Raw genomic sequence first — 15,190 nt, 5'->3', positions numbered from 1 at the left:
CCTAGCCTAACGAGATTCGAGAGTGCTACATGAGAAGCATTAAAGCTGTTCATCATTCATAGAGAGTTCAGTGTAACTGCTTCATGCACCTTCGTTGGTAATTATTTGGCCCTCATCATCCTAAGATTTCCTCCAAAATGCCCCTACTCTTCTCTATTCTGGTGATTTTATATATATATTTTACATGCCCTGTTTCTGTGGTCAGCTTGTCCCATGTAGGATACTCATAGCTATCTGTCATCCATGTCCTCATGTCATGTGACCTAGATAGTTTTCTAAAACACTTCAAGTCTGAAAATAGGAAGCAGAAAAAAGGAAAAGCATTAATATGCTGTCCGAAAACTGTCTCAGTAGCTATGTTCTTAACATTTAACATTTCTGCTGTAGCACTTGTATCTATTTTATTTTGTATTCTGTATTGCATGCATTTTCGTACCACCTCCTTGAAGAAGAGTGTTTTGTAAGCCATAAAGGAAAATGTATCAAACTGCTTTATGATTTGTTTTGAGAAAAGCACATCATCACCATATTATGTGTGCTGAAAATTATCTCTCTAGCAACTAAAAAGCACAATTTAACAGTGGGTAAAGTGCTTCAAATCTCTCTTGGCATGAGATTTTAGATGGTATATTAGTTGTAAATCATGCTACAACGTAAATATATTATAAACATGGGTTACAAATAGTCAAATGCTTAGCAAATGAGCGCACATCATGCTAAAATGAAAATATATTATGAAATACATGTTACAAATAGTCAATTTCTTAACTGTTTCTGTGTGCTGTAATACATCAATGATATCATCTGTTCTCTAGGAAATCTTGATCTTTTCTCCTAGTCGCTGTAGTCTTTTTTTTTCCTCTCAATATCAAAAGATATTCCATTAATTTGTGCTACTGTTTTCAAATTTCACAATTCGATTGATTCTTTCCAACATTGCCAAAATGTTACAAGAGAAAATTCCCTTGTAAACTTCCCCGTTCCAAAGTAAACACCTTTCCTGTTTGCAAAAAATACTCAAATTGACATTTCAGCATTTCCAAGCCTTGCACAATGCAAAGAAAAAGAGGGGAACTATAGAGCCACGTATAAAGTGAATTCATTAATTAAAAAGACAGACTTTTACTTACTATGTGCCAGGCATGCACCTCTGTAAGTTCGTTGTACATCCTTTGTTAGCGGCCTTGTAAAATAAAGTTGGTAAATCCAAAATTGAATATTTTCATAGGAAAATAACTCGTCTTTATTTATCATGCAACTGACTTTTAGGTAATGAATCATGCTTACGGTACCTGAAGCCAAACTTTCTCCCTGAAAAATACTCAAAATGATGTTAGAAAGCCTTCGTACTTCGTTTGCAACAAGCAAAATTCCATTATAGGCACTATGACTAAAGTTAAACATTGCAAAGAAATGCCAACAAGACAATCTGATTTTTGTATCTGCAGAAAAATTCAAACAAAATTCCAGCAAGCAGAGAATAATAAATCTGTGATATCTGATCTGCAGGGGATTAAGGGTGGATCTGCGGATCCACATTTCAGATTCAGATATGGATATAGATCCGCCTGCATCCACATATGACCCACCACATAGACAAATCCTCCCTGCCCATAAATGGATCCCATTCTGCCAAAACAGATCTTGTGTGAGCTACCCTGCAGATGGTGGATCACAAGCAAATAATATTCAAGTTTTCGGTTTCTGTTATTTTATTATTTTTAAGTATGTTTGCCACCAGTTTAAAACACTAAGCAGTCAAGGCAAGCAGATTGCAGCACTCCATCAGATGCTAGCTCCACAAGATCTCAGGAGGCCATCCACGGTTCACCTGCGAAACCCTTACAATGTTGTCACTTCAGATCCCAGGATAGTTTACACAGTACCTGCAGACACAGGACTTCTTCCAGACTTCAGCAGAGGGTTACACCATCCAGGCAGCAAGACATACTTCAGATCAGATATTATAGTACCAGGTCCTTATTCAGTCATCTAGCAGGAACTTCTTCCCAACAGCCTCAGACGATAGGAGAGATACAGATACAGATACTGGGACCTTTGGCTTGGGGAAAGGAATCCCTCTCTCCCACTAAGTAGTTTGCTTCGGAAGGTGTTGATTAACATCCCTTACGCAAGACATCCTCCTCAAGAGTCTTTGGTTCTCAGTAGCTCTTATTTATATATGTAGTACTGCTTAGTAATCTGCTCGCTCTCAGGTTATATGTCTTATTTAGCAAATCTTAGATTCAATGTTTTATGCTTTTCTAGAGTGGCTTTTGCACTCCCACTTTGTAATACACACTTATACTTAGCAGTCCCATTGACCTATTTGTGGTCATTTGTTGGATATTAATAAAATTATCTCATTTTTGTTGAAGTTGGCAGCCTCGATTAGAATTTCATTAGAAAAATGATGGAGAAAATTCATATTTATAAGTTTGACCAAGTCGGCCCTACAATGCGAAAAGCCACTTCATGAAATACATAAATATGGCGTCGTTAGATCTCATTTGGACACACACACATCCATCCATTCGATCTGAAATCACAGGAGTTCACATGTGTGAAGGAGACAAGGAGCTTTTAAGTTCTGCGTTGACCAGCATCTTTCTCTCTGTTTTGACTTGCGTTGACTTGGGCTATTTTGGATCTGTTTGACTGAGCTCTTTGATTGTCTTGGAGGCCAAGCATTTCATGAAGACTTTGAGTCAGTTTGAAAGCCTTGTTATCTCTGTTCTGGGCAGGTTGACTGCAGGTCAACCCTGTGATTTTGACCGAAGATTTCAGGAGTTCGTTGATCGAGGTTTGACTATTTTGCACAGCCCAAACTTTGGCCCTTTTGTTGCAGATCAGATTTTGACCAAAATTGACATTTTCTCTCTTTTCACTGGATTTGACTTGGTTGACTTTGACTGTTTGTGGATGTACGAATTGGATTATGTATCTCAGCTGAACATTGATTGAATATCTAAGAAAAAGAATTGATTTGGGTTTTCCCCTTTGTGGGGTTTTGCCCTGGTCTTTGACCAAAAATCTGTTTCTCATTGTGCTTGGCTATTGTTAATTTTAGATAGCAATGGTATGTTCTTTGCTTAGCACAATTTACTTCAATGTTCGTTTGGCAGCCCAATAACAACTTCCAATTATTTTCAGTAGCAATCACATTAACCATTAATCACATTGACAGTAAATGCAAATAGAACATAAACAAATGCAGAGACAAGCCAAGACAAGAGGACACCAGATTTGGTGGATGCCCGGGAAAAACCCCAATGTGGGTAAAACCCTTTGATCAAATCTTCTTACTATTATTCAGTAGTTCAGCAGAGACAGAGTCCAAAAGTCAAACAAACTAGCCCAATACAAAGTCAAATCAACCATGTCAAATTCTGCAGTCAAACTTCAGCCCTAACTAGAGAGTCAACGCTCGTCAAAACAGCAAAAACTCTTCCTTAAAGCAGCTCGGTCTTCCTTAGTCAAACTTGGCCTGATCAAGAGGATAAATTCAACCCAAAACAGCTCAGTCGAACTTGCTCAAAGGAAAGAGAAGACTGCTGTAATTTTCTGCGGTCAAACAGCAGTCAAACCTGAAGTCAAGGAAGGTCAACCAGCCCATAAATCCTTGATTTTTGTGCCCAGCAATGTGGCCTAAGAAAATCGAATCTTTGGCCCAAAAACCAAAGTCAAATTCAGTCAAATGCCCCTTGGTCAAACCTGCCCTTGAAGTCTGAAATTCGACCTGTAATTTTCTGTCCAGAAAATCATCCTCCTTGCCACACGTGTGAGAGAGAGGCTGCCCAAGCTGTATGAACCAATCTAATGAATAGAGAAGAAATGTGTAAGTGATTGCTGTCCAAATAGGTGTGAGGTCTCTTCTATTTATACACTTTGTTGTGGAAGAAGAGACACATCCATTGGGCTTCTTCAGCCTACATTTCGCTGAGGCCGACTTGAACAATTTGCATGTGTGGTCATAAATTCAAAATCACACTTCTACTTGTCCAAATGAGTTGATCTTTATATCAATCTTGGACTTCTCAAAAAGAGGAATCCAATGCAATCATCATCTCCATCAAATGAGTTGTCCCAAGGTGGAATTTGGCCCTAGTTGCCAATTTTAACACTCCCACTCAACTAGGGAGAATTCCACTTGCCAATCCATCTGTCATCATCATGCCATCTTGTCGTCATGTACCATTTGTTGGAGTTTCTAAGTTTACTTAATTTAGAAACCCTTCATGCACTTTTTCTGATTTATTCCTAACTACTTGTTATTTTTCTTTAACAAGTTATTTACAAAGTAAATAATAGAAATAAACACCAGTGTATGCTCCTATTACAAATCAGCAACTAAAAGAAACAAGAACAAACACACCACATGACACCATTATTTTTGGACCAATGTCTCCAGAAAAACCCAATGTGGGAAAACCGGTGCAGCTATCTAAGGGGGTTTTCTTATTAAGCAATATCAGAGTACAATCTAGGTGCTGTAATTGACCTACCCAAAAGAGAATTTCCTTAGCAGCTATACCTCACATTTTGAGAGAAATCTCCTGGCTGAAACCCCGAAAAACCCTTCCAGTAGCTCCTCATCACAAAACTACCCCTGCAACCCAAGCATCTGTCCAATCTGGACTGCGTCAACCCCTCTCTGTCTCACGTTTGCCCTGCGTCAGCCTTTCTTGGCCTGCATCACCTCTGGGAGCCTCTGCGTCAGCTTCGCTAGCCCCTCTAGTGCTCTGCGCAGTACCTGGCTGCCTCTGCATGGCTCTGCATGAGCCCTTGCTGGCTCTGCGTCACCCTCCTTGGTTGCTGCATTGCTCTCCCGACACAATCTCTACCTTCTCTGTACTCAATGCCCCTCAACTTCTCTCCCGATCATTGATTCTATCTCTCTTAGCAAACCCCGCTTTAGAGAATAGAATGATTGATCATCTAGTGTGATCTCCAAGTGACCCTCAAGCCTCCTCTTATACTTTTCCTGATGATGATTCAACGGCCGAAATTAAGTCCGTAATCAACAGCTAAGATTAGATCTAGCTTGATCCATGTCTTTTGGACCACTCTAAGACAGATTCATATTAATACTCATTAATATTTTATTTTCCCTAAGTTTAAAATTAGGGACTCCATTAAAAATATTAATTATTTTAATATCTCCTGATCTGTTTAGAATTTGCCAAAGCCTTTCTGGGTATTGGAGATCTCATGTGTCCCAACCTCTCCACCAAATTTTGTGGCTAGAGCACATCCGATGCTACTTCAAATCAACACCATCTCTGTCATCTTTGCTCTACTCTACTGAACCATGAAGTAATAATGAAGAAGAAGTGATCGAGAGTGAGTCACAAGACCTTACCAATCTCCATTGACAAAAGTCAGCCCAGAGGTAGAACTTCAAAAGATCCTAGATCAAGTTGTTGAACACCATGCATCCTAGTCATAGGGAGTACGGTAGTACACGATGCATCCATCGGAAATTCTATGGTCCCTACCACTTTTCCCAACTCATTGGCCAGATGAGAGGTACTTCCCATGAGTCTTGGACTCTATGGGTAGGATGTATGTTGGGGCATCGACAAAAGAAGGTGAACCACTCATCCTACTCATATGCCAAAGGAGAAGGTGAACCACTCATCCTATTGTTGAAGTTCCTAAGTTTACTTAGTTGAGAAACCCTTCATACACTTTTTCTGATTTATTCCTACCTACTTGTTATTTTTTCTTTAACAAGTTATTTACAAAGTAAATACTGAAAATAAACAACAATGTATGCTCAACATATTACAGATCAGCAACTAAAAGAAACAAGAACAAACACCCCACATGACACCATTATTTTTGGACCAATGTCCTTGGAAAAACCCAATGCGGGAAAACCAGTGCAGCTATCTGAGGGGTTTCTTATTAAGCAATATCATAGTACAATCTGGGTGCCGAAATTGGCCTACCCAATAGAGAATTTCCTTAGAAACTATACCTCATAGTTTGAGAGAAATCTCCTGGTTGAAACCCCGGAAAATCCTTTCGGCAGTTCCTTGGCACAAAACTGCTCTGCAACCACAACATTTGCCCAATCTGGACTGCGTCAGCCTCTCCTAGCCCAGCACTGGCCCTGTGTCAGCCTTCCTTGGCCTGCGTCAGCTCTGGGAGCCTCCGCATCAGCTACGCTTACCCCTCTGGTGCTCTGTGCATCACTTCGCTGCCTCTGTGTCACCCTCCTTGGTTGCTACGCTGCTCTCCCGGCACAATCTCTGCCTTCTCTGTACTCAATGCCCCTTAGCTACTCTCCCGATCACTGATTCTATCTCTCTTAGCAAACCCCGCTCTAGAGAATAGAATGACTAATCACTCTGGTGTATTCTCCAAGTGACCCTCAAGCCTCCTCTTATACTTTTCTTGTTGACATATCAATGGCCGAAATTAAGTCCCTAATCAACAGCTAAGATTAGATCTGGCTTGATCCATGTCTTTTGGACCATTCTAACACATATTCATATTAATACACATTAATATTTTATTTTCCCTAAGTTTAGACTTAGGGACTCCATTACAAATATTAATTATTTTCATATCTCATGATCTATTTAGAATCTGCTGAAACCCTTTCTGGGTATTGGAGATCTCACGTGCCCCAACCTCTCCACCAAATTTCATGGTTAAAGCACATCTGATGCTACCCCAAATCAACACTCCCTCTTAGCGAGGACTATGCTATAGCAATACACCTCCCTAAGTATTACTCTGATCATCTGGCATTGGTACCTACGCTGATGCTAGGCCTTCTTGCCGAACATCCTCTGCACTGTTGCCCATGGTTCTACCACTGCCACTGTTGCATCTGTACGACAGCTCCCTCTGTATCTGTGCTGTTGTTGGTCCTTTCTCCTAGCACTGCATCCGCACTACACCTCCTCTCATCATGTTGCATTGTGCTGCCCACTGCTGCATTGCAACTCAATCACTGAGAAGTAAGTAACTGATCTCCCAATTGACCTCCTTGTTGGGCTAGAAACACCCTCTGATGCTGAAGCTCCCTTTGCCACTAACAAGTGCTCCCTTTCTGACCTCTGGCTGCTGTAACAACTCCCTGCATCTCACACCATTGCACAGCTCGTTGTGCCTTCCTGCACTGGTGCAACACCCCTATGCCTTCTGCACTGCTGTAGCTTGCTAGCTCTACGATGTCTCGGGAATCCTGCACTGTAACTCTCTTTGCCGCTCCATCCGCATCTATCTCTACCCACTCAGCCAGTCCTGCTACTCCTAGTCGGGGTTCCCTTAGCAAGGTCTAATCCAAGAGGTTGGGTACCTCAAGGATCCAGCCCCTCATCGCCTGTAGTCTCCCTGACTATAGCTCGATGTCTCCCCACTTCTACTCAAGTGGTGTGTGTGCACTCATGGCACAATCATCGTCTGTCAAAACTTCCTTCTTTTCCTGTGCTGGTGCTGCCTTGGTCTCAGAAGACTCTCCCTTACTCTTCTTCCTTGGGCACTGGGTCGCATAATGACCCATCTCCCCATAGTGGAAGCACTTGATCTTGGAGAGATCTTTCTTCTTTTGCTTCTCCTGCTTTCCCTCAGATGCTAGGGCCACATCCTCCTCCTCTTGCTTGAACTTGATCCCTTTGTTGCTACCACCTATCTTCCAATGCCGTCTGATCTCTTCTTGGCGAAGAACTGCCCACATCTCGTCCCAAGGTGGGAGAGTCCCTCTGCCCAGGATACTCTGGACAAACACTTCCCAATCTTCTGAGACAACATTCAAGGTTGTCCTCACCATAAGTCCCTGATCCGGTGTTGCTCCTATAGCAGTCAACTGGTCTTGGATTTCATTCAGTCCTCCGAGGAATGTGTCAATCGATTGACCCTTCTTCATCTGATATGACCTCATCTGGTTCTTGAGCAACATTCTTCTCTGCATAGAAGTATGCTGGTACAGGTTCTTGAGAGCCTCCCACATCTCAATTGCTGTTTCCTTCTCGGCTATATGTTGTACCACATAATCCTTGACCCTGTCAAGAATAATGCACTTTGCTCTCGCCATCGCCTCTTCATACTTGTCGTTATCATTGGGGTCGACTGGGATAGCTATAACCTTCAAGGCAAAGTTCTTGACACGATTCCTGTCAAGCACTAATAAGATTCTGGCCTTCCAAACTGCGAAGTTCGATGCTCCATCCAGTCTATCCTGGTCTCTTACCCCGTGTAGTGCCATGACGTTCCTCTACTTCCCTCCTAGATGTTATCTATTCGACTCCTCTGAGTCTCTACTTCCCGTCTGAAATTTCTCTTTTGGACTCCCTCTGAGTCCAGATTTCCCTCTTGGAAATCCTTCTGCCGCTTGTTGAGATGCCCCCTACTCTGATCGTCTTGTGAAACTGCACTGCTGATCCAGGTTCCTCAGCTAGAAACCCTCAGTAAGAACTCCTTTGGCACTCCTCTGTCATGTACTGTTATGACTACAGAATCTCACCAACTCCACTCTGGAATATTTCTGCAGCCTTCTAGACTCCAACAACTGCCTCTCTGTGAACTGTGTCAGCCCCTCTGCCTCACGCTGGCTCTGCGTCACCCAAGATGGGTTTGCGTCAGCCCTCTAGCCCTCTGTGTCAGCAACGCTGGCCTTTCTGAGGCTCTCGGCAGCTCCCGATTTCTTCTGCGTGGCTCTGGCTGGCTCTGCGTCACACTTAATGGCCTTTGCACTGCTAGAAACAACTTTTGTCACCTCGGGGCAGCTGTTTTCTGCTGCTATTGCTCCGCTCGACTGATGTTTCTTAGTCCTCTTGTGATCTGCAATCACGCTCTGATACCATGTTGATGTTTCTAAGTTTACTTAGTTTAGAAACCCTTCATGCACTTTTCTGCTTTTTTCCTACCTACTTGTTATTTTTTCTTTAACAAGTTATTTACAAAGTAAATAATGAAAATAAACACCAGTGCATGCTCAACATAATACAGATCAATAACTAAAAGAAACAAGAACAAACACACCATATGACACCATTATTTTTGGACCAATGTCCCCGAAAAAACCCAATGTGAGAAAATCGGTGCAGCTATCTGAGGGTTTTCTTATTAAGCAATATCAGAGTACAATCTGGGTGTCGAAACTGGTCTACCCAACAGAGAATTTCCTTAGCAACTATACCTCACAATTTGAGAGAAATCTCCTGGCTAAAACCTCGGAAAATCCTTTTGATAGTTTCTCAGCACAAAATTGCTCTGCAACCCTAGCGTCTACCTAATCTAGACTGCGTTAGCCTCTCTTAGCCCAGCGTTGGCCCTGCGTCAGCCTTCCTTGGCCTGCGTCAGCCCCAGGAGGCCTTGCGTCAGCTACGCTGGCCCCTCTGGTGCTCTGCGCAGCACTTTGCTGCCTCTGCGTGAACCCTTGCTGGCTCTGCGCCACCCTCCTTGGCTGCTGTGTTGCTCTCCTAGCACAATCTCTACCTTCTTTGTTTCTCTGTACTCAATTCCCCTCAGCTGCTCTCCCGTTCACTGATTTTATCTCTCTTAGCAAACCCCGCTCTAGAGAATAGAATGGCTGATCACTCTGGTGTATTCTCTAAGTGACCTTCAAGCCTCCTCTTATACTTTTCCTGTTGACATATAAACGGCCGAGATTAAGTCCCTAATCAATGGCTAAGATTAGATCTGGCTTGATCCATGTCTTTTGGACCATTCTAACACAGATTCATATTAATACACATTAATATTTTATTTTCCCTAAGTTTAGGCTTAGGGACTCCATTAAAAATACTAATTATTTTAATATCTCCTGATCTGTTTAGAATCTGCCCAAACCCTTTCTGGGTATTGGAGATCTCATGTGCCCTGACCTCTCCACCAAATTTTGTGGCTGGAGCACATCCGATGCTACCCCAAATCAACACCTATGCATATGTCAATCGTAGGGGAAGGTGAACCACTCACCCTACACACGTGTCAACCATCATGGGGTATTACAGGGGAAGGTGAACCACTCACAATGTACATAGCGCACCACTAGGGGAAGGTGAACCACTCACCCTATGGTTGCTCATAGGTCCAAGAAATACCCCAAGCTCCCAGGAACTCCCAGAGCTCAATGTCCAACTCATGTGGGGCCCTCATAAGAGGGTCTTTCCACAAATCCAATTCTCTCTTGGAAGGCTAAGAATTTGACCTTCCACAAAGGCTTCGTGAGGATATCTACGACTTGCTCATCAGTCTTGATGTGTTGGAGCCTGATTCCTCCCCATTGTACCATATCCCGGATAAAGTGGTACCTGATATCAATGTGCTTGGAGCGGTCGTGGAATATGGAATTTTCTGAAAGGCGAATGGCACTCTGGTTGTCACAGAAGATCACGGTGGTGTCAAGCACGTGCTCAAACAACTCATTGGAGAGCTTCCTCAACCAAATAGCTTCACAATAGGCCATACTAGCAGCAATGTATTTGGCCTCGGCGGTGCTTAAAGCACCCAATTTCTGCTCCCTGCTCATCCAAGATATTGAAGTAGACCCCAAAGAGAAACAACACCTAGACGTGCTCTTACGATCCACCACACTACCAGCGCAATTAGCATCAGTATATCCATGTAGCCTCAAATTTCGGGCAATGTATCTCAAACCATAATTGATTCTGCCACATAGATATCTCAAGAGATTCTTGGCAGCAATCCAATGTATGTAATGAGGCTCGACAACAAATTGAATCAATGTATTCACAGCGAAGCACATGTCAAGACGGGAGTTTACCAAGAACATCAGAGGCCCCACAAGTTGTCGATACTCAAAAAGATTTGCCAATGCAATGTGGGCCCAACAACACTTCCACATAGCTTCTTGAAGCTGAGTTTCATTGGACTAGACACAAACTTGCATTCCACTATCCTATATCTCTCGAATAGCTTCACAATGTATTTTCCTTGAGAAAGGAAAATCTCACCTGGCTTTTGCCAAACCTCCAAGTCTAGGAAGTAGTGTATCAAACCTAGGTCCTTCATCTCAAATTCGGAAGCCAACTCCCTCTTGCATTGGTAAATGAGAGGGTCTGCACCTATTAGAAAAAGATTATTGACATAGAGGACAAGAATGAGAGGCATGTCCTTTTCAAACTTGAAGTATAGGTTCGGGTCAGCTTCACTCCTTGTAAAACCCAGCGTCATAAGATAGCTATCAATACTCTCATACGAAGCCCTAGGGGCTTGCTTCAACCCATAGAGAGCTTTCTTCAACCTGCAAACATGTGTCTTTTGTTGATTTGGAGTAGTATTAGATGTGCTCTAGGCCTCAAATTTTGCAAGGAGGCTTGGGAAAATGTATTCCAAAGAACAAAGAAAGTGTTTTCGGAAATTCCACCTAGAACTAATTTTATTAAAATAATTAATATTTTTTAATGGGACCCTAAGTCTAAACTTAGTAAATTAAAAATATTAATGGGTATTAATCTAATTGTGGCTGTAACTTCTAGAAGAAGATGAGGATCAAGCTAAAATGATCTTAACCATTGATTAGCTTTTAATTTGTCTCGTTGAATGTAAATGAGAAGATTATTTAAGGGAGCTTGAGGGTCATTTCAAAGACACACCGAGAGATCAAGTGATAGAATTTCTGAAGTGAAAAGTTCTCATGAGGAAATTTTGATCGAGTAGATTTCTTGCAGTTGAGGGGTAGGGATAGTTGGGTTGGAGTATCTTCTCCAGAGCCCAAGATATGCAGCAGAGACACACCAGAGGGGTTGACGTTGTGCCAAAAGGGCCCACGTAGAGCTTGACGCTGAGCCAAAAGGGCTTACGTAGAGGCAGCACAATCACCCACGTAGAAGTCCAGGTTTTGTAGAGGAGCTGACATTTTTGAGCTGGGAGGGCAGGAAACTGCTCCAGAAGGCAAGACGTTTCCCAGTTGAGCTGACGTAGAGCCTCAGAGAGCTCCACGCAGGCCCACGCAGATACTGCGTAGGGCAGTGTAATTGTAGCAGGGGACAGTTGATTTAGCCGTCGGAACAACCAGGATTTGCCGGGTAGAGTGAGGTAATCTCACAATTCTTCTCCGCCAGTGGTATTTCTTTGTAACTGGATTGTTGAGAGGGCATCCAGACTTGTATTTAGAAACTACTGCTTAATAATATAAAACCCTCAGAGCTACTCCACCAATTTTCCCGCATTGGGTTTTTCTGGGGACATTTGTCCAAAAATAACAGTGTCAATTGTGTTGTATTCTTTTTCTTGCTCAATCTCTTGTTTTCACATAGTACTTAATTAGGTGAAGGCTACAGTGTATGTATTATGATATTTTCCATAGGAAACTGCAAGTAATTTGTTTAAAGGAATTTAACAAATAGGAGTAATATCATCAGTTGCTGCAGTATGGATTCTGGTTGTGGAATTTTCACATCTTTCAGTCTTGATCTTCGAACCCCTCACATTGCTCTGGTATCGGGAAACTGGTGCAAATATCTCGTCATAGTCCACTCCTTCCTTTTGTGATCCAGGAGGATCTTGTCAGTCCAGTGCATCCAGAGAATTCAGGTCATCTTCAGCTTTGTCAGCTTCACCAATGTTCTCCAGTTCTTCAGGGTGTTGGTTACCTCATCATCGTGGATATGGCCTAGGTTGTCGTCATGGTTTTTGTTGATTAATGTCGTAATTTGACGATATCATTGTAATGGGTTTTTTTTTATTATGGCGATCTAAAAAGGCTTAAATCCTAAGCTAAGGTCTAAAAACCTAAGTTTAAAAGCCTAAACTACACAATCCTAAGTCCTAGTGCAAAGTTTGTGGTGAAAAACCTATGTTCTAAACCTAAGACCTAAACCTATCGGACTATGGTACAAAACCTATGCAAATAAATCTTCTCGGATCATATTATAAAAAACAATGCAAACAAATGTTTATACAGTCCTAACTGCGAGCTCTAAACCGCAATAGGACCGCAGCATGGGAACAGTCTACAAGCCGCACAGTGTTGTGTTAACCGCAATAGCTAACCGCGCGGAGGTTGAAACCATCGGAGGCTTGTGGGCATGTGAACACAACAAACTGCAGTTTGGGAGTTGACGGAATTGCAGGGATAAGCCATTAGTTGGAGCCGCAACTGTCGGGAGTTGTGCGTTGTCAAATGCACAGTCACAACGAATAGACTGGAACCGCCAGGAATAAATCGTTTGGGTGGCACCCTGCAGTTAGACCGCGACAATCACATGCCAATGGTCAACCTTTTTCCGCACAGTTCCTGACAGTTAGTGGATTGTTTTATCCAAAGTCTGTTTTGGGTTTTTTTGTTGCGGAATTTTTCTATTGTTAATGTAACTAATGCCTAATGTCACAATGTGACAAGACCGAGGCCACTAAACATTCAAAGCAACCACATACATACCTATCTTAGCCTGAGGGGCCTCGAATGAACCTAATTCACTATAAATTCAACCTTTTGTTCATGGTGAAAGGCATTGGAGAGATTTTGAGACTTGTATGCAGATGTTGAGCTAGAGAGGAAGTTGTTTTCAGTGTATCTTGGTCGTTCGAAGGTGAAATTGGGAACTGAGACAAGGGTTGGAAAGCTAGGAGAGAGGTCTTTCTGTTGACATAGACCAAAATTGCCTACGTGCACATTCAGTCTAGTGTTTTTGCTGTGTAAAAGACCTCTTTCGACCAATCCTAATAAAGTGGACGCCCATCTTGAAAGCGGACCCGGAGACATAGTCCATCAAGGACGAACTCCGTAATCAATGTTTGTTGTCTTCTATCTTTGTTCTTGCTGCAAATTCATGTTTAATTATGCTTCTTAAGTTCTTGAAATCAACTGCTTTCCTTCAATCTTCCACATTCAACACTTAAAGTTAATGGTCAATTCACTGTTGGCAAATAATTAATTCTATTTCAGTTTAGTTTATGATCAATATCAGATCATATAATTTGGTATCAGAGCAGGTTGTATTTTGTAGAATTTTTGCTAGTGAATGTTAACCAAGTCTAAGTCGCGACGTGGAGAAGGAACACTTGAGGAGTTCAATCCAGAAATTGGAAAGCGAAAAGTCGCAGTATCCGATGCAAGTGAAACTCCTGAAGAGAAGGTCATGAATGAGGAACAATTTCAGCAAGTGTTTTTGAGCATGCAGCAGATGTTGGGAGAACTCTACGAAGATAAGAAGGCGAGAGATGCAGCTTCTTCTTCAAAGACATCAAAGAAGGACAAGGGAAAAGGCAAGGCTGATAAACCTCCTTCTCCTCCATCATCTCCATCATCATCATCATCTTCTTCTTCTTCTAGTTCAGATTCTGAAACAGAAAAGAAACCTAAGAAATCATCTCTTTTGAAACTTGATGTAAAATTTGAGCTACCTATTTATGATGGCGAAATGAATCCTGAAAAGTTAGATAACTGGATTAAGCAGTTAGAAGTGTATTGTCGTATTCAGAACATTTCTGATGAAAAAACAAAAATTCAGTTAGCTACACTTAGAATGGGGGGAACAACTTTAATCTGGTGGGAAAGTAAAACTCAAATAGATGTAAAGCGGAAAGGTAAAGTCATCTCTTCATGGTCTAAGTTTTTAAAAGCTTGGTATTCCATTAGATACATGTGAAACTTTATTAAAGTACATTGGCAGTTTACATTCATATTTACAACATACATTATTGATGTTTAATCCTAATGACTTTGATGAAATGTATGTTCAAGCCATACATATTGAATCAGGTGGTAGACCGTTCAAGTTTTCATCAAAAACATCCAAGCAGTTGGAAATCAAGGATTCCAAAGACAACGAGAGGAATAGCAATTTGAAGGGAAAGAGATCAGCGTCAGCTCAGAAGGAAAGTGAAAGACCTACTTATACTCATTACTAGAGGGTCAGACATGATGAATCCAAATGTTAGAAACTTCACCCAAAACTCAGACCAAAGAAGTTCCAAAATAAGAAAGGTGAAAATAAGGCTAATGCAGTAATCCAACAAGATTTGGGTTCCGACTCAAGTGATGAAAGGAAAATAATTACAATGGCTTCGACGGGTAAAACTTCTGACACTGGTTCAAGTTCTAGTACTTCTGCACCTTCTTCAAACATAAATCATCTGAATGAGGATAAAAGGGTTGAATTATTTCATATAAGGATAACTTCTAAGCACAAGAAAATAGATACATTATTTGACAGTGGATCACAGGAAAATTTAATATTTGAAGATTTAGTTAAGAAATTGGGTT

The 15,190-nt window shown here is 41.7% G+C and overlaps 1 protein-coding gene across 1 annotated transcript in view; it reads right to left on the bottom strand.

The window, feature by feature from the left end:
- Window positions 1–585: 585 nt before the first annotated feature.
- The window catches only part of ECA3 (endoplasmic reticulum-type calcium-transporting ATPase 3), a 447,643-nt gene continuing 433,038 nt past the window's right edge, over window positions 586–15,190 (bottom strand). The window contains exons 34-35 of the mRNA XM_089449125.1: window positions 1,131–1,311; window positions 586–1,000 (exon numbers count right to left, since the gene is read on the bottom strand). Of these exons, the coding sequence (XP_089305251.1) occupies window positions 1,244–1,311 (68 nt within the window). The 3' untranslated portion in view covers window positions 586–1,000; window positions 1,131–1,243. The remainder of the gene's footprint in view (window positions 1,001–1,130; window positions 1,312–15,190) is intronic.

Source organism: Pinus tabuliformis, chromosome X (genome assembly GCF_031772625.1).
Source record: "Pinus tabuliformis cultivar Carrire ecotype Pingquan chromosome X, CPIR1, whole genome shotgun sequence".
Taxonomy (NCBI): Eukaryota; Viridiplantae; Streptophyta; class Pinopsida; order Pinales; family Pinaceae; genus Pinus; species Pinus tabuliformis.
Note: the sequence above shows the minus strand (reverse complement) of the source record. Positions and strands in the feature narration are given on the sequence as shown.